General features: G+C 50.8%; 2 protein-coding genes across 5 annotated transcripts in view; both read right to left on the bottom strand.

Annotated features, from left to right (window-relative positions):
• Positions 1-164: 164 nt before the first annotated feature.
• On the bottom strand, positions 165-7,907 carry PBK (PDZ binding kinase). Of its 2 annotated transcripts, none has more exons than XM_015859706.2 (8): positions 7,805-7,907; positions 7,412-7,486; positions 5,743-5,827; positions 5,011-5,153; positions 3,505-3,674; positions 2,720-2,849; positions 1,082-1,258; positions 165-689 (listed from the first exon to the last, which is right to left on the bottom strand). In XM_015859706.2, exons 2-8 carry the CDS (start codon positions 7,461-7,463, stop codon positions 475-477), a joined length of 972 nt encoding a protein of 323 aa, XP_015715192.1. In that variant the 5' UTR covers positions 7,464-7,486; positions 7,805-7,907; the 3' UTR covers positions 165-474. The 2 variants fall into 2 exon arrangements, with proteins under 2 accessions (XP_015715192.1, XP_015715194.1); XM_015859708.2 differs by having other exon boundaries at positions 7,412-7,465; positions 7,805-7,869.
• An 819-nt stretch (positions 7,908-8,726) lies between these two features.
• The window catches only part of SCARA5 (scavenger receptor class A member 5), an 18,126-nt gene continuing 8,383 nt past the window's right edge, over positions 8,727-18,469 (bottom strand). The window contains exons 5-9 of one of the 3 annotated variants that reach the window (XM_015859817.2): positions 16,408-16,488; positions 15,459-15,557; positions 12,185-12,232; positions 9,901-10,098; positions 8,727-8,954 (exon numbers count right to left, since the gene is read on the bottom strand). In XM_015859817.2, coding sequence (XP_015715303.1) covers positions 8,818-8,954; positions 9,901-10,098; positions 12,185-12,232; positions 15,459-15,557; positions 16,408-16,488 — 563 coding nt within the window. In that variant the 3' untranslated portion in view covers positions 8,727-8,817. The remainder of the gene's footprint in view (positions 8,955-9,900; positions 10,099-12,184; positions 12,233-15,458; positions 15,558-16,407; positions 16,489-18,469) is intronic. The other 2 variants (XM_032443542.1, XM_015859815.2) reach the window with 2 other exon arrangements.

Raw genomic sequence — 18,469 nt, 5'->3', positions numbered from 1 at the left:
TAAACATGCAGTATTTTTCCTTACCTTTCCCCTTATGTGAGCCTGCAGCTTGTTTATGGCCTTACTATTAGCTGAGGGTGCTGCCTATCACCACCCCAAGGCCTCAGCTCTACAGCACCTCAACTCCCAGCCTATGAAGAAAGAGCATCACTTCCACACCAAGGTAAAGAAAGGATTAGATTTGACACCTGTCATAAAAACACCAACTGAAAGACGACTGAATCAACACAAGCACAGAAACGGTTTTTAAACTGCTAACAAACAGGGTAAGAACATAGAGTGCAGCACAGTATTTAGCTTATTGCAAACTAAAGTGCAGGCTGGGGGGGATTTGCTTTAGAGCCAGCAATCCCTGCTCTCTCCAGTGCTAAGATGGGTCATCACCGAACACGTTTAGGCTCCGTTTTTAAGTACACAGAGCGGGTCTCATGAACTAGAAGGATATAAACTACAGAAGCAGACTGACTCTTGAGTTCAGACTTTGAGCTCTGGGGGCAGACTTGCTTCCAGGACTGCCACCACATGAGCAGCTGAAGGACGCTTCTTTGGGTCCTCACTGGTGCAGATAGAGAAAAGCTCGATCACCTGCTGGTAGGATGAGTCCAGCTCATCCATGTTCAGGGCTGGACGGGTTCCCAAAGCTGCATAATATGCTTCCTCATCGAAGTCATCCTCATCAAAAGACTCATCTGGCCAAAAAAAAAGCACACATCAAGAAGGGTGTAATGCTGTGAGCTGCATGAAGCTGAGAACTCAGAGCCCAGCTCTTACCCTTTCTATAGGGATTAGGAAAGAAGATGCTGGATTATGGGACTGGCTGGGCTCTGACACCAGCAATGTGAGGATTCTCCTGCCCTAACCCACATGGGATTTAGCTTTGGGGCTGCTATATCAGATCTGGCCCTCCCACACTCTCTCTCATGTAACTGAACAAGGGCACTAATCTCACTGGAGCAAGAAGTGCCCAAACCAACTGCTTCACCCTTTGCTTTGTCAGAAGAAAAACAAGTCTCCACGTGCTCTAGTTTTGTCTTTTCCAGCTACCTCAAATGCAACCATTGTGGGACATGTAGAAACAAACCTTCATCATCAGTGCTGCCGTCCAGGTTGAGGTGAGGCACAGACAGGGTCATCATTTCCCAGATAGTCAGCCCAAAAGAGAACATGTCGGCCTTGTCGGTGATCACACCATCATCACTCAGAGCTTCCTTGGGCTTCCAAGGCTCGGTGCCGATGTAGTGTACTGTAGGGTCACTCACTGTAAGGAATCAATGCAGTGTTGGGGTTGCTGCTGGGATTGACACAGCTAAAAGCAGCCTGTAACCCATGGCTTGCTCTGCTCAGCACCTGACACTGCAGAGTGACTGCAGAGACCTCTCCCATGGGGATGTCATGGAGGAGCTTGTAATAGCACACAGGGGAGAAGCACTGAGGGTCATGGCTGTGCTCTGCAGCTTAGCCCTGCCATAAAAAGCCCTGCAAGGAAGAGGTTTTACATCATTTCTACCTGGTTGTTTCCCTTCCTCAGCCTGGCACCCCTGTGGAAGGAGCAGGCCAAGGAGACAGCACTCCCAGGTCAACTCTCCCCTTTGCTTTTGGCCACACTGACCTCACCCAGGGGACAAAGGCAACCCTTGGGAGCTCACCAGGCTCCATCAGCCACGCCATTGGGTTTAGTTTACTCAAACATCAATCCTTTTCTCACCACTTTGTTCAATTTAATGCCTCGGTGATCATAAGTAGCCTCAGGAGAGCTGAAATGCTCACTTCAACCTGAAGAAGGAAGCGCTGGCTCTGACTTGATCCCTCACACCCCATTCACGTTGGTCAAGCCTATTTGTTAACTACAAATAGGATAGTGCCACACTTCCCTCAGCTTTCCCTACCAAATTCCTGTGCTGCCAGCAATCTCAGCTGCTCCACAACCTCTCTTTTCAGTTCTCATCTTCCAAGCCCTGCCTGTAACCACAAGGGAATGCTGAAATCCCTCAGCACTTCACAGCCTGATGCGTGCTGAACCCTGGCAGCCACATGGATCAGGACCAGCATCCTATTGCTGGCAGTGTATGCTGTCTTCTCTAGACCAGGAGGAGGCAAAGCCAAGATCAGGGCTGAACAAGGGGATGGTTAAATCAGCCCAGAAATCGATACTTTAACCACGCTGCTCTCTGGAAGATTACACAGGGGTGCTGCCTCCAGCTCTCTCACTCCTTATAAAAGGGAACAGCTACTAATAAAAACGTAATAGAGCAGCTTTATATGTTACAAGGCTCAAGCACTGCGTAAAGCAGCGTAGAAAAGCGTTCTTGTAATTAACCCAAACACATTCCTGCTGTTCACAGCCAAGCTGCGACGCCATTAGACATCTGCTTCTCGTTTACATGAAGTCTTTATAACGCTTGTGTTTGGCTCGTGCTTCCTTCCAGCCCTACGAGAAACATTCATTTACTTTATTCTCTGGCAACAGCATTGCCTTAGCAGAGTCCAGCAGGGCCTCATCCAGCATCCCCCACACAACAACACTGCTGTCCATGGGGTGAACATGGAAGGGTACAGGGCAGACGTCAAGCTTGGAGGATGAAATCTGGGCCTTGTGAGAGCTCCTTCACTCCCACACAGGGCACCCAGCACCCCTCTCAAGGACCCATAAGGTTGTATTGGTGCTGCTGCTGTGGCAGCCACCCAGCTGCCAGGTGCTCTTCCCTATAGTCCAACCTACCTGTCAAGTTCTCATCTAGAGGCAGGGATACTCCTACATCACAGATCTTGATGGTTTCAAAGTCGCCTTTAACAACAACGTTGGAAGACTTGATATCTCCATGGAGCAGCTTCTTGTCGTTGTGAAGGTACTAGGAAGAAAAGGGAAGTAATTAACACCTATAGACATTCATAGAATCATTAAGGATAGAGAATACATCAAAGATCAAATCCAACCATTGACCCAGTACTACCCACTTGTAGGATCACAGACCCATTAAGGTTGGAAAAGACCCCAAACCTCATTAAATCCAAACATTAACCCATCACCACCATGCCTACTAAACCTTAAAGAACCTGCCTATGGGGAGAATGCTGCATTGAGACCACCCAGACCCTCTGCTTGCTTTATAGGCTTCCCCAAAGCATTCCAGGTTGCAGGCAGAGCTGGGATGGATGCTACAATTCATCAATAGGCAATCCCAAGTCTTTGCTCCTTGTGTCCAGCCTGACATAAAATACTATATTCTGCCCTGGCAGCTTACAGGTATCATCCAACCTTGCTGCTCCATTGCAGTTCTCAGTTATATAGGGCTGCTGCTATAGAGGATAACAGAAGGAAATCAATTGCTGGGCTTGTGAAGGGCAGGTACAATCCTTAGTTAGAAAAGCTCTGATGCCTTACATGAAGCATTACAGCATCTGCTCTCCATCTGCTGGCACTTGGCCTCCTTGCACATTGCATTCATTTATTGCTCTGGTAGATACAACCCCATGTGGAACAGCTGTGGTTAATGCTAAACGTACCTTCAGCCCCCTTGCCATGCTCAAGGCAACTTTGGATATAGTGGCAGCAGGGAAAGGGCCCAAACGAGCTGCATTTCTTTCTTCAATTAAATCATTGAGAGATTTTTCTCCTCCAAACTCCATGGCGAGACACATGCTTCCATCATTGGCTTCGGTGAATGCACGGTAACCTTCCAAAAGAGACTGTTTGTTAGTGAGCTGGGTAGGGATTTGGGCTCTATGCGAGGTGTCCCTATGGTAGGGCTTGGGGCTGAGTGGGCTCTAAGGGCCCTTCTAACCCAAACCATGCTGTGACTCGATGAAATTCACACCCTCACAGCACATCTTTGTGTGGCAGCTTCTTGGAGGCGAAGCCACAGGAGCATCCATGGAGAGCTCTGTGGCCTCAAGTAGGGACAGGAGCCTCAGATTTCATGTATGGAGGGAATGAAAGGTCCTGCAGACTTCTAATTCCCAGCTCAGCTTTGCACCCCATGACAGGGCAAGGGATTCACCCTGATGCCCACAAGATAAAGAACTGAAAGCAGGGAGGGAGGAGCACAGCAAACCCACCTGCAGTTGGACTATGAGGAGCCAGAGAGCAACACAAAGGGCATGGGGAGGTTTGGGGAAAGCCAAGCCCTCCTCTCACAGGGACTACTTCACAAGGTAAAACTATGGGTGTGTAAACCCTTCTTCTTCCACTTCTCACTCCCACCCAACAACAAGTGATGTGTTAGTTTGGAGCAGCAGTACAGAAGTCTCACCCTGTTTGCAACGTGAAAGGTCAAGAATACCTTTGCTTTTAAATTCCTGCCAGGATCATGGCACGTTATTTCAGTGGTACAAACAAAATTCCTCGTAGCTAACGGCATCTGTAACTCAAGTGGCCACGCTGAGGTGGTTTCAAGCACAAATAAAAGCGAAGTTAAACAAAGCTGCTGTCCCCGACTGCCAGCAGAGATGTTACACCAGATAAGGGAAGAAATTAAACAACAGACCAAAGTGGTTCTCAAAATACTCCTACCCCTAACAGCCAAGAACTTGACAGAGCCTCGATTGTCACCCCTAGCCTGGAACAAAGGTGTGTCATAAGGGTGGAACCCAGAGCCCAATTCCACACATAGCACTGTTCTCTCTTACACCGTGCTCTCTCTGTTCCCTGAGGTTATAAGACTTCAGTAAGCAAAGCTTTGCTACAGGTGCTGCTCCTGTGGGTAATGCAGAGCCACGCCAGCAGCTGCCATTGATCTCAAGAGCCAGAGGAACATCAAAGGGTATTTTCTGCTCCAAAACTGATGCCCAGGGACGCTCCCAAGTCTCCATCAGGTACATGAGACAAAGCTGCAGTGCTCCATCCCAAGGCCAGGCTGAATGAAGCCTGATCTGGTGGGGGGCACCAAGCCCATGGCATTGGGTGGGTCTCAAAGGTCTCTTTCAACCCAAACCATTCTGAGATCCTCTGATCCATCAGCCCCAACAGCTTGATTTGCAGTAGGAGCAACACAGGACATGCTGGAAACTTACCCACAATGTTGGGATGTTTGAGGCTTTTTAAGATCTTGGCTTCTTCGTTCAGTCTGGTCTGATAGATGTTTTGCTGATTCTTACTGCATTTGGAGTTAATTTTCTTCACAGCCCACGGGGACCGTGATAAACCTCTGGGAGATCTGTATGGGGGGAAACCCATTGGTTTCAATCAGAACCATAAGCAGCACAGTGAATGCTGCCCAAGGAGCTACTCCAAAGAGCACCCATCTTTATGGGAGGCAAAAAAGGGGGGGGGAAAAAGGACACTAAAATAAACTACAGCCTGCCAACACAGCCTGTAGTGACAGGACAAGGGGGAATAGCTTTAAAGTCTAACAGAGATTTAAGGTTTAGGGGGGAATTCTGTACTCAGAAGGCAATGAGACATTGGTATTGCTGCCCAGAGCTATGGGTGCCCCATCCCTTGCAGTGCCCAAGGCCATGGGTGGGCCCTGGGCAGCCCCAAAAGGAGGTGCCCCCATGGCAGGGGTTGGGACTGGGTGGGCTTGAAGGTCCCTTCCAACCCAAACTGCTCTCAGACTCTACAAACAAGAAGCACATAGTAACATTTTGCCCACGTACATCACTCTTATGATGAATTTTTACCTTAATTCTTCCCATTCCAGCCTATATTTTCTTAAGGCAGAACCCAATTGCTTCCTAACCCCTGACTTATAGACCAGGAAGATGCCAGGCCCACTCTGAGCACCACGTCCCTCTTTCACATACCTTTTCATCAAGTAGACATTCACCCCAGTGCCATATCCAAGCTTCTGCATGGAGGGGGAGGCAGGAATAGTGATCGAAGCCGGCCCTGTGTTAGAGCAGAACAGAATGGCTTAGGTTAGAAAAGACCTTAAAGCTCATCCAGTCCCAACCTGTGCCATAGGGCTGACAATAGCAGGACACAGGGAAATGGTTTGAAGTTAAAAGAGGGAAGATTTAGGTTGGATGTTAGGGGGAAGTTCTTCACTAGGAGAGTGGTTAGGCCCTGGAACAGGCTGCCCAGGGAGGTTGTGGATGCCCCGTCCTTGGAGGTGTTCAAGGCCAGGTTGGACGGGGCCCTGGGCAACCTGATCTAGTAAAGGTGTATGTTTGGTGGCCCTGCCAGGCAGGGGGGTTGGAACTACATGATCCTTGAGGTCCCTTCCAACCCGGGTCATTCTGTAATTCTGTGTTGGTTGCTGCCCACAGCCCCATCCACGGCCTTGGGCTCCTCTTTGGGCCCTTGTGGGGCATCCACAACAAGACACAGCTTTTTGATTCCTGTTTATTCTCCGGACTAACCCACCTTGATGGAACTGGACACTGAAGTTCAGGGCCTGAAGTCAAGCATAGAAACCCATTTTGGTGCTGGACTATATCCCTTCCTACTCCGCCTTCATGAGGCCCCAACCTGAAGTACCACATCCACGCCTGGGCAGCCAGTTCAGGAAAGATATGGGAATCCAAAAGAGGGTCACAGAATCACAGAATTGTAGGGGTTGGAAGGGACCTCTAGAGATCATCGAGTCCAACCCCCCTGCCAAAGCAGCTCCCTACACCATGTCACACAGGTCGGCGTCCAGGAGGGTCTTGAGTATCTCCAGAGAAGGAGACTCCACCACCTCCCTGTGCAGCCTGTTCCAGTGCTCCGTCACCCTCACTGTAAAAAGGAACTTCCTATGCTGTACTTTCATCCCATTACCCCTAGTCCCATCCCCACGCACTACTGAAAAGAGACCAGCCTCACCACTATGGCTCCCACACCTCAGGTATTTATAAACCTGGATCAAGTCCCCTCTCAGCCTTCTTTTCTCAAGGCTAAACAGACCCAGTTCCCTAAGTCTCTCCTCATAGGGGAGATGCTCCAGGCCCTTCACCATCTTAGTGGCTGGACTCTTTCCAAGAGATCCCTGTCTTTTTTGTACTGGGGAGCCCAGAACTGGACACAATATTCCAGATGAGGCCTCAGCAGGGCAGAGTAGAGGGGGAGGATCACCTCCCTCGACCTGCTGGCCATGCTCTTTTTAATACACCCCAGGATGCCATTGGCCTTCTTGGCCACAAGGGCACACTGCTGGCTCATGGTCAATCTGTCGTCCACCAGGACGCCCAGGTCCCTCTCAGCAGAGCTCCTCTCCAGCAGCTCATCCCCCAGCCTGTACAGGTCACAGACATCAACCCTATGAAGACATGAAGGCTGAGGGAGCACTCAGAGGTCAATGAGATGCTGGTACAGGCTGCCCAGAGAGGCTGAGGATGCTCCATCCTGGGAAGGTTAAGTTGTAGCTCCACCCCCCCCCTACTGCAGATAGGGCTATAAACACGATCTTTAAGTCCCCTTCCAACCCATAACCATTCTACGCTCTCTAGAGACCTACACCAACGTGTCTGTTTCTTTGCTTCCACAACTCACCAGCTTTCTCCTTCTGCTCCTTCAGGCCGCACTGTGATTTGCTGGCTTCCATGGCTTATAAAACACCATTGATTACTATAGCAGAAAGCAGAGATCGCATCACACAACCAACACAAAGAGAGGCCTTCACACACACACACAGCGCCGGGCCTTAGGCCTCAATCCGTATCCCTCAAGGGCCTTCAATGCCTGACATCCATCCACCCCCTCCCTACAACGAGATTAATCCACCCCAACCCTCACCCAGGGTCTCTCCCAGCCCCCAGGGCCTCCCCCAGCCCCCAAATCCCCAGCAGCTGTTGAACCCATAGGGCAGAAGGAAGAGGCCAAAGCGAGGCCTAAGCGAGGCCTACGTGAGGCCTATGGGACCCGCCGCAGCGCAGCGCCCGCTACCTCTCAACTCCGCCGCCGTCGTTTGAATGTGGCGCGCGCGGGAGCTCCGCCCCTTTTCAAGCCTCGGCTACAGCGGCCGCGGAGGGACAAAATATCTAAGAAGGCGGAAGGGGGCGTGGCTCCGCATGTGGGCGTGGTTTATAGGTGGGCGGAGCCTGCAGAGCGCCCTCAATGGGGTCTATGGGGGTCTATGGGATCCTATGGCTTCTCCAGACTTTATGGGGAAGGTCAATGTGGGGTCTCCAAGCCCTTTTGGGGCCATTTCTCATAGTCTCAATGGTGTTCCAAAGCCTGTGGGCGTTCCCATGGTGTGTCCAGACCCTTTTTGGGGTCCCAAAGCCCTTTAGGGTGGTGTGTCTTCACGGGGTCCCCAAATCTTTTGGGTGGTCAATGTGGGTCTCTGGGTGGGTCCCAAGTGGGATCTCCAACATCTAAAGGGGATCCCTATGGGGTCCCTAAGCCCTTTGGGAGGGATTTCCATAGAGTTCCAAGCCCCTGAAGGGATTCTCCATAGGATTCTCAGCCTTTTGAGTGATCCCCAGCCTTATGGGATTGTGGTGTCCTCAGATCCCTGGGGCACCGTGTCCCTATAAAGGTGCCACATGGGGGCAGTAGCTCCCCAAACCCTGAAGGTGTCATAGTCTGGATGTGCCCTGCCCTTATGCAAACCCCCCCTTGTTCCCCCCAAACCCTACAGCACCTCCCTCCTCTCCTCTTGGGACCCCATCCAGCCACCACCTCAATGCCTTCTCTACTATCTGTCCCCAAATCCCATTTGGATCAGGACTGTGTGGATCCCCCACACAAGCCCATAATCCCACCCCAAACCCCAGCAACCATCATCCCAAGCACTGGGCTAGAGAACCCTAATAGGGAACTCCAATAGGGAACCCTAATAGGAAACCATAATAGAGAAGCATAATAGAGAATAATAAAAAAGCATTTATTTCTCCAAATAAAACCTTTAGGGAAGTGCAGGTGAGGAGGAGCGCCGGGTGTCCCCAGTGATGGTGTCACGGTGTCATACACTTGACTCCCGCGTCCTCTGCATGGCCGCAATTGGTTTTGCCCCAGCTGGAGAAGCTGCAGAGCAGCAGACTGTCCTCGGTCCCCTTGCAGGAGACGTCGTCCATCCAGATCCTGCCTGTGCCTGTGGGATGGGGAGGGGTCAGCTGAGGGGATGGGGATGAGGTGGGATGGGGTCGAGAACAGGGACAGATGTAGGGACAGGGATGGGATGAGATAGAGCTGGGCGTGGGAAAGGGACAGGAGTGGAGGGGATGAGGACAGAGACAGGGATGGGGCTGGGGATGAGGATAGGGACAGGGATGTGGTCATGGATGCAGACAGAGATGGGGATGGGAATGGGATCAGAGATGGAGATGGAATGGGGATAGGGATGGAGTTAGGGATGGGAATGGGGTCAGGGGTGGTGATGGAGATGAAGATGGGGACAGAGGATCAAAACTGGAATGGGGATGAGTATAGATGGTCAGGGATGGGGACAGGAACAGGAATAGGGTTGAGGATAGGAGAGGAATAGGAATGGAGTTGGGGATGAGGATGGACAGGGATGGGATGAGGATAGGAGAGGAATAGGGGATTGGGGATGAGGATGGACAGGGATGGAACTGGGGATGGAGTCAGGGATGAAGATAGGGACAGGGATGGTGACATAGATGTAGTCAGGGATGGGGAAGGAATGGGGATGGGGACAGGGATGGAGCTGGGCTGGGGACAGGGATGAGGATCAGAGTTGGGATGGGGACGAGGACACAGCTATAGTCAGGGATGGGGACAGGAACAGAGATGGGACTGGGGGGTCCAAGATGGAGACAGAAACCAGGATGGGGATGAGGTCAAAGTTGGGGTGATGAATAGAGACAGAGATGGGGAGGGGACAGCAATGGGGACAGAGCTGTGGCACCAAGGCACAGCACTACCTGCAGGGGCACCCCTGGGGTCTACATAAGATGCTCAGGATGTTCCCATGAGGGTTGGTTTCCAACCCAAACTCCCACAGCCCTGGGGGTGGTGCTGTCCAGCATTGCCATCCCAGTGTTGTCACTCACTGTCACCCAATGCCACCTGCTCACCTTGGCCGAAGCGGGCCATACGATAAACCTCCTCGGCGCCTCGGAAGCCCAGCATCCGGCACACCACGTCCCCATCCTTCTTGTCCCAGCCATCGTCACACACCGTGCCCCACCGGCGGTCATGGAAAACCTCCACTCGGCCCTCGTGGGGTCCTGAGCCATTGGCCAACCGGATCAACCCCTCCTCGGCGGCAGCTGCTGGGGACAGAGAGGACATCAGGGGACATGGGGTCCATGGTGGGACATAGGGGTGATAGGGAGGTTGGTGGGGGGTCACCGTGCAATGTGGTGTCTGAGATGTTCCACTAAAACCACTGTGGTTGTCACCCTGTGTCTCCAGGCTGCGTGGCTGAGGACCCCAGTGTCACACAATAGACCCAGCGTCACCTCATGGAGCCCTACAGCAGCCCAGTAGAATTCCATGGACCCCAGTACCATCCTACAACACACCAGTAACACCCCATGGACTCAAATGGCACCCCATGAGAATCCTACAGCATCCCAATAGCACCCTATGGGATGTAAGAGCACCCCAGGACCCCTATGGTGCACTACAGTATCTCAATAGCCCCTCATGGATCTCAATGGGATCCTAATAGAACCCTATGGATCTCTATGGGACTCTCCTATGGCATCCCAGTAGCACCCCATGGACACCTACTGGGCCTTAATAGCACCCCTATAACACCATGAGCCACTCAGGATCCCCAATACCACCCCATATCACCCCACAGACACCCAGAAGCACCCCATATAAGCATCCCATGGATCCTAATAGCACCTCAGCAGCACCCCAATAACGCTCTGTGGATACCTATAGTCTATTTTAGACCCAGCAGCCCTTTAATAGCACACTATGGGACCCATATTCTCCCAGGAACCTTGTGGAACCCTACAGTATCCCAGTAGCTCATTGCTGGATTTCTCTGGGATCTCAGTAGAGCCCTGTGGATCTCTATGGGATTCCCAAAGCACCCCAATAGCACCTCAGAGGCACACCAGTAGCACCCTATGCACCCCAAATGAGCACCGCATGGGCCCCAGTAGCATCCAAACAGCTCCATAAGGACCCCCAGAACCCAAGAACCCCCCAGTAGCACCCTATGAGACCCCAATAGTCTCTCAGGACCTGCAGTAGCACCCCAATAGAACACAAATAGCACACTATGGAACCCCAGGGCCTCCAAGGACTCCTATGGCACCCTACAGCATCCCAATAGCCCCCCATGAATCTCTGTGTGATCCCTGTGGATCTGTATGGAACCCCCAGAGTGCCCCAATAGCATCTCATGGACCCAGAATCCCAGAGTGGTTTGGGTCAGAAGGGACCAACCCAGCCTCAACCCCTGCCATAGGGACACCCCTTGTAGACCAAAGCTCCATCCACAGCCTTGGCCATCTCCAAGGGATGGGGCACCCATGCTTCTTTGGGCAGCGGTGCCAGGGCCTCATTGTGAAGAATTTCCTCCTAATATTTAACCTAAATCTCTCTCTTTTCACTTAAAGCCATCAACCCTTGTATCATCCAAGTGCCTCATACTCAATAAGCCCCCAAATCATCATTTCTCATTCTTTCCTGTGTGTGTTTGCTTTCCCTGCACCAATTCCTTCCGACCCCCCAATGCCCCCCTCTGATCTTCCCTCCCCAGCGAAGCAAAAGCAAAACAAGAAAGGAAAACTTGAAGGGGAGAACCAAATCCTGGTGGCTGTGAAAACAAGGGCTGAGTCTTTGCAGCTGCACCAAGATATCTCTGCTCTAATAGAGAACATCTGCCCGGTGAGGAGGGGGGACAGGATGTAAAGCCACCCCAAGGGCCATGCAGATCCCTTTTGTTTGGGATAAGGATGCATGCATCCAGCTCCCAGTCGGGTCTATGTGGTATGCACCCATCCCATGTACCCATGTTTGATTTTAGGGGCATGAGACATTGGGTATAGTGGAGTTGAGTCAATGGGGGTTGGGTCAATGGGGGTTGGGTCAACGCACTTGGTGATCTTGGAGGTCTTGTCCTAACCTCAAAGATTCTATATGTGGGCATAATGGGGACAAGTCAGTGGTTGCACTTGGTGACCTTGGAGGTCTTTTCCAGCCTTAATGACTCTGTGATTCACCACAGTGATGCTTTCCCAGCCCTTGACGCCCCAGGCTTGTTGCCTTGGTTTGCCAAACTATTTGGCTAATGCTGAGGATCAGGAGCAAACAGCATCAAAACCAAGAGCAAAGGGATCATCTTCAGCATGTCCTGTGGGGATAAAGCAGCAGGGCACATCCATGGACACTCACCCATGTCACTGCCTCGGTCCCCCTTCTCTCCCTTTGGTCCTCGATCACCTGGGAAGAGAAAGAAGTATGGGCCATCGGCCTTGCTGAAAGGAGATGCGTGTCAGCCTCTAGCAAGGCAGTGGCTGCTGAGCACGGAGCTGCTCTTGGGGAATGAGCAATTTGCTGAGATCCCTTCCCTTGGTGGTGTGGGTGGAAAATCTGGGAGGAAAACAGATCTTTCTATCCCTTCCCAAGCAGAAGTTGTTTTGCCTCCTCAGCTTGGCGCAAGGTTTCACTGGGGTTGTAACGAGATGATCCTTTGGGTCCTTTGCAAATCCAATTTCAATCAAAAACTCTGTGACTCTGTGATCCCCACCCCTTGATGCCCAGACACAGGGAGCCCCAAATCCACGTGAAACGGCTTTAAAACAACTGCACCAGCTGCTTTGTGGCCACGCACAGCAGCTAAAGGATGAGAGGCAGAGGGGACCCCAGGAGTGAAGGGTTGGGACTGCGATGCTCCAACTGCCCCTTGGGATAATGGGAACTTAAAGCATAAGATAAAGATAATGAGGTGCTGGAATTGCTCCCCAAAACAAGAAGCCCTCCTCTCTCATCTGCCTGTAGGAACAACAACCGACGCGCAACGCACGCTCGGAGAATAATAATAATAATAATAATAAAAGAGGGAAAAAAAGCATGCAGGAAATTCTTGCCCTTTAACTTGGAGGCTTTGGGAAGCTGAGATGGCTCCCCCGGGCAGTCCCAGCTGTGTCAGCTGGAGGAAGGCTGCCTGCAGCCCGCTCTGCTGATGGGAACCAGATGGCAGCAGGATAGAGGTGGGGGTGGGACATGGCGGCATGGGATGGTGGATGGACACAGCCACACAGTGCCATACTGTTTGTCACCCTATTGTAGGGGGTAGCAAAGGGGTTCCCAGGGAGCTGGTGGGGTCACCGTCCACAGAGGTGTTTAAGGAACGTGGGGATATGGCATTGAGGGATGTGGGCATGGTGGGGTGGGTTGGGGTTGGACCTGGGGATCTCTGAGGGCTTTTCCAACTGGAATGATTCCATCATTCGACGATCAACTTGCAGAATAGGAAGATCAATGCAGAATAAGAGCTGGGTCATGGTGGATACCAAAATGGACATAGGCCACCACGAGTCCTTGCTGCCAAGGAGGCTCAGGGGGATCCCACCCACGGTCACGGCCATTTCCCACCCATAGAGTCATAGAATCATGGAATCACTAAGGTAGATAAATTCCTCCAAGATCACCAAGTCCAAGTCCAAGCCACCCCCATCATGCCCACTGACCATGGCACTCAATGGTCCGTATGGAGGAAGGGATGCTGTTAGGGTGCCTTAATGGGTGCAGCTCTTGCTGCCCTTTAAATCCAGTCCCAGTCAGAACCTCCTGCCTTGCCTGCATGAAGAGGAATCTCCCATTGCACCAAATCTCCCCCCACCTCTGGTTAATTTACTGCTTTCCCTCCCAAGCACACTCCCCACACAGCATTCCCTGAGACAGCATAAAGACAAACTGATTTATGCTCACTTTCCAGAATGGCTTTTCCCATTTGGCAATGAGGGAAATAATCCCTTCCTGGGGTGATTTGGAGGGAAAATACATCGAGGACAGGAAAATAGTGATGAGAAGAAATAGGCAGGAAAGGAAAGCCATCCCTCAGGGTGTCTGCAGTGTTTGATCCATTTTTCTCCAGTGCTGTGACCCAGGAATTTGGGGGAGAACCTCCTACAGTGGGGATAGCTGGGATTATGGGGGAGAGCCTTGTTGCACACCCCTCCTGTTATAGGGTTAGGGACGTGATAGGGGTGTATGCCTGGTGCCTCTGCTTGAAGCCCTGGCTTGGAGCACTGCCTCACCCTGGGTCTGTTTCCTATAAAGTTCAGAGAATCCCATAAACCGTAGAAATTCTACGCTTGTTTTGTGATTCATTGGAGAAGGGTTTAGGTGAAGCCCCATGACCCTGAAAGATTTGGGATTTCACTGGGACCTGGGGCTGCCACAGTGTGGGGCATATCTGTCCTGATGGGACAGGAGGGACCCTGCAGCGGTGGCATCCCTGGATACAGGGATTGCTCCACAGCATCACGGAGATGCCAGCTAGAATCAATATACGCCCATTTACACATACATATAGGTACAATTAAAGACTTCACCACTGTCTTTGGGGCTATCCAACTTTCTGCTTCCCAGAGTCAAGAGCAGAAGTTCTCAGTCTCCCTGATGAAGGGAACATGAGATGAAGAATGGCTTTGGAAATGGGTTGGAGAGCTAACAGGGGAATCGTAGAATCATTAAAGTTGGAAAAGACCTTCAGGATCATCGATCCCAAAGTCAACCTATCAGCACCGCGGCTGCTCATAGAGTCACAGTATCGCTAAGTTTGGAAGAGACCTTTAAGATCATCAAGTCTTACTGCTGCTGAGGAGCGGTTGTGGCTCTCCCTGCTGTCATAGATCCAGAAAGTCCCAGAATCCCATGATGGTTTAGGTTGGAAGGGACCTTCCAGATGGCCTGGCTCCAAGCCCTGCCCCAACCACCATCACCATAGAGATGCTCCAGAGGACCAGGAGCAGACTGTGGGTGTTTCACCAAAGGAAACTGGTGTAGAAAACTGCTGGAAGAGACAAACAACATGGATGGGGACATCCCCAAGAAGGGACAGCTGGAGCCAGGGCGGTGCCACATCTCTGGGCTGGGCTCTTCCTGCCTCCCCCATTTTGGGATGGAAAGAGCCTGTTTTGGGAGCTGGCATCACCCATCCTGATTTAGGCTTTGCAGCATTGAGGAGTTTCTTTTAAAAGGTCCCCTGGGTGTGCCTTGCCTTGCTGTGTGTGGGTGCCTTCCGTGCTCAAACCACAGCGAGTCAGAAAGGAAGAGCAAAAACAAAGCTCTTCCCTCCTATTGGTCTCTATAGGGAAGATGCTCACGCACACACCAAGTGAACACTCCCAGAGCACCCCCATTTTCACCCATCCCAAATCAGAGGTTCTGTGCCCCCATAGCAGTGCTTTCCAGAGACCCTCCACGTCCAAGAAGCCTCCAGTATGTCCCATCACCCCCATGGCACAAAGAGATGTGGGTTAAAGTCAAGATGATGGTTTGGTCAACCTGAAAATCTTTCCAACCCAATGGCTCCATGGTTTAGTGTGTTGGTGGTGATGGGTTGATGGTTGGACTTGGTGATCTCAGCAGTCTTTAATGACCCGATAATTCTATGTCCCACCCATACCAGAGCCTTGATCCTAGTCCTGTTGATCCTTACCTTTGAATCCCCGCATCCCAGCTGGACCCATAGGGCCAAAGTCTCCTTTGTCCCCCTTCAAGCCACGAGGTCCTGGTAGTCCTCTCTCCCCAGGCATCCCTGGAGCAAGGACAGAAGCAAAGGGGTCATGGTGCAGCACAGAGACCACCCCATGAGTGCCCCCCACCCTCGGCACCGAGCTGTGCCCCTCTTGGGCTGAACTTCTTGGGAATCCCAAGGTTTGAAGAAGGAAAAGGAAACGAGAGGAATTTGGGTTCCATAGGACATGGGGACTGAATTCTGTGCTGTGCTATGGAGAGTGCTATGGGGATTTACCCCAACTACAACCAAAAACGCACCAATAAAAATCTCTTCCCAAAGGTGAACCCTCCAGAGATTGTTTTGTTTTGCTGTTTAAAGAAAAAAAAAAAGAAAGAAAAAAAAACAAAGGAAAGAAACCAGATGATGTATTTTCTGATGCTTGTAACGCCCAAGAAAAACAGCCATGAATCTGTCAGCACATAAAAAAATATATATCTGTTGGTGAAAGGAGTGTGGGCAGCCAGCGCTGAGGAGAGCAGCTGGGTTTCCACCAGCATTGGGATATAGGGCATTAAAACAGGGGGGGATCCGGGGCTCTGAGCCCCTCTGCTGTGATGCTGGCAGCCCCATGTGGGTCGGGGTGATGGGATCCTGGCACTGCTGTGTGTCTGCATCCTGGATGCAAACCCACCACTTCTGGGTTGGGCTGCAAATGAGAAGCAGGCTCACATCGAGTCTGGTTTCTCAGGGTATGTGAGGGTCTTCTCTTGTATTTTAAATTGAATTTGTCTCGAAAACAATGGTTTGAATTAAGGAGAAAATAAAAAGAAAGCATTCTTGGCGCTGAAGAAATCATCCTATGGAAAGTCCCTAAGTATCAGTGCCCCACAGAAGGAAGAGCCCATGGGGCTGATCCATAAGTCCTTACCTCGCAGGCCAGGTAGGCCGGGCCGGCCAGGCTCCCCCTCCATCCCTTCATGGCCAGGATCTCCCTTGGGTCCTGGGGGCCCTGGAATACAATGGGGTTGGTTGCAGTGATGCTTGCTTTGTCCATATGGAGTTCCTTAGCTCTGGCTACAGGACAGCGGGTGGCACTGCCAGCTGCCCTGTCCCCTGCTCTGTGCATGTTAAAGGACCATAGTAACTCCATCAACCTCAGCTGATTTATGCATATATACGTATGTGTATATAATTATTGTAATATCATCCTGTTTTTCCTCTTCCTTCACCTCGTATTTCCAACTGAATGTGACCTGAAAGGAAACTCTGCTTTGCTGGAATTTCCTTTCCAGCAAGATCTGTGACATCTTCATTGAAATATCTTCCAGGAAAGAAATAATAAATAATAATAATAGTAATAATAATATTATAAAATATATCTTATTAAAAAAAAAAAAACAAACACCGAACCGATAAAAGCTCTTTGGAAATACTGAGATGAGCCTTTAGGAGTGGATTTACAGCACAGACATCACCCCTGGCTGGGAATGAGCCATTAGTGATGGCTTTTGTTGTGAGTGAGCAGAAAGTCTGACAGAGCCTGTGAGAAGCCAACTCCGTGAAGCTGTAAACAAGGATGGACTGAATCTGCTTGGAAGAATTTGGCCAGAAAAGAAATGATTCATGGGATAACTGAGAATAGGGCAGAGAGAGGCCTGGAGGGTCATTTGGTCAGTGTCCTACCACGCCTGAGTGATAACTGGAAACCATAAAACTCTGTTTTCCTAGAAACCCAAAAAGCCACAGTCTGACTGTTGTGCAGAAAACTAACAGCCAGCCAGGGCAGTGATGTGGGATCACAGAATCATAGAGTGATTAAGGTTGGAAAAGACCTCTAAGATCACCAAGTCCAACCGCTGACCCATCATCACTTTGCCCACTAACCACGTCCCTTAGGGCCAGGATTGGGCGAAGGGGGGCACTCCGCAATCCGAAATAACATCAAGGAATTATGAAACTAAGAAATTAAGGAATTAAGAAGTTAAGAGCCCTGTGGTTTGCCATGGGGATGATGCATGGTGGGGTTGGCAGAGAGATGCAGGGAGTGATGCAGCAACATTGACACCCGGCCATGGTGTAGGTCTCATGGGAAAACTGAACAGATGGGCAAAAAAACCCTAAGAAATAGGAAGGATATGGATGCATGAATGGGTGGTGCTATGTGCAGCCATTGATTTTGTGTCCCCTGAGGGAGGGAGCAAGAGGAAGGCCAAGTCCTGTTCGTGCACCCATCATAGGCAGCTCTTCATGGGGTGGTTGTAGCTGTTGCAATGCAACCCTTCTCCTCTTCCTTACCTTCATCATCTCAGCATTATCTCATCATTATCATCTCATTCCTTCCCATCCCACTCATCCTATCTCATCCTATCTCATCCTTTCCTATACCATCTCATCCTATCCTACACCATCCCATCCTATTCTATCCCCTCTCCTCCCCCCCCATCCTAGATAGCCTTCCACAGAACATCAGGGAGGCTAAGGGCATAGACAGATGAAGACAGCAGGAGGTTTCATGGAAGATGACCATGGGCAACTATCAAACACATCTGCTCCATAATAGTTGGGGACTGGAAAATACAGCCAGGGATAGGACGTGCTGCACTTGTCCCACATACCCTTCCCCTAACAGCAGGGGTCACACACAGTCCTGGAGACAGCAGATCTGTTAGCTGGCTCCAAGGTTTACCTATGCTTCAAAGCTGTTCCCACCACAATGAGTCCAGTGGTCCATCAGCCAACACAGCAGATCCTAGAGGACAACCTGATCTTGTGGATGGCATCCTGCTCCCAGCAGGCTGGGACTAGATGATCTTTGATATCCCTTCCATCCCAGCCATTTTATGATTCTATGATTCTATGTCCCTTTGACTTTTAAAGACGTTTCCAACTCAACCGTTCTATGGCTCTATGATGTTTAAGGTCCCTTCCAACCCAAACATTCTATGGCTCTATGATGTTTAAGGTCTCTTCCAACCCAAACATTCTATGGC

This window comes from Coturnix japonica, chromosome 3, assembly GCF_001577835.2.
Source record: "Coturnix japonica isolate 7356 chromosome 3, Coturnix japonica 2.1, whole genome shotgun sequence".
Classification (NCBI taxonomy): Eukaryota; Metazoa; Chordata; class Aves; order Galliformes; family Phasianidae; genus Coturnix; species Coturnix japonica.
This window is presented reverse-complemented; position numbering and strand designations above follow the sequence as displayed.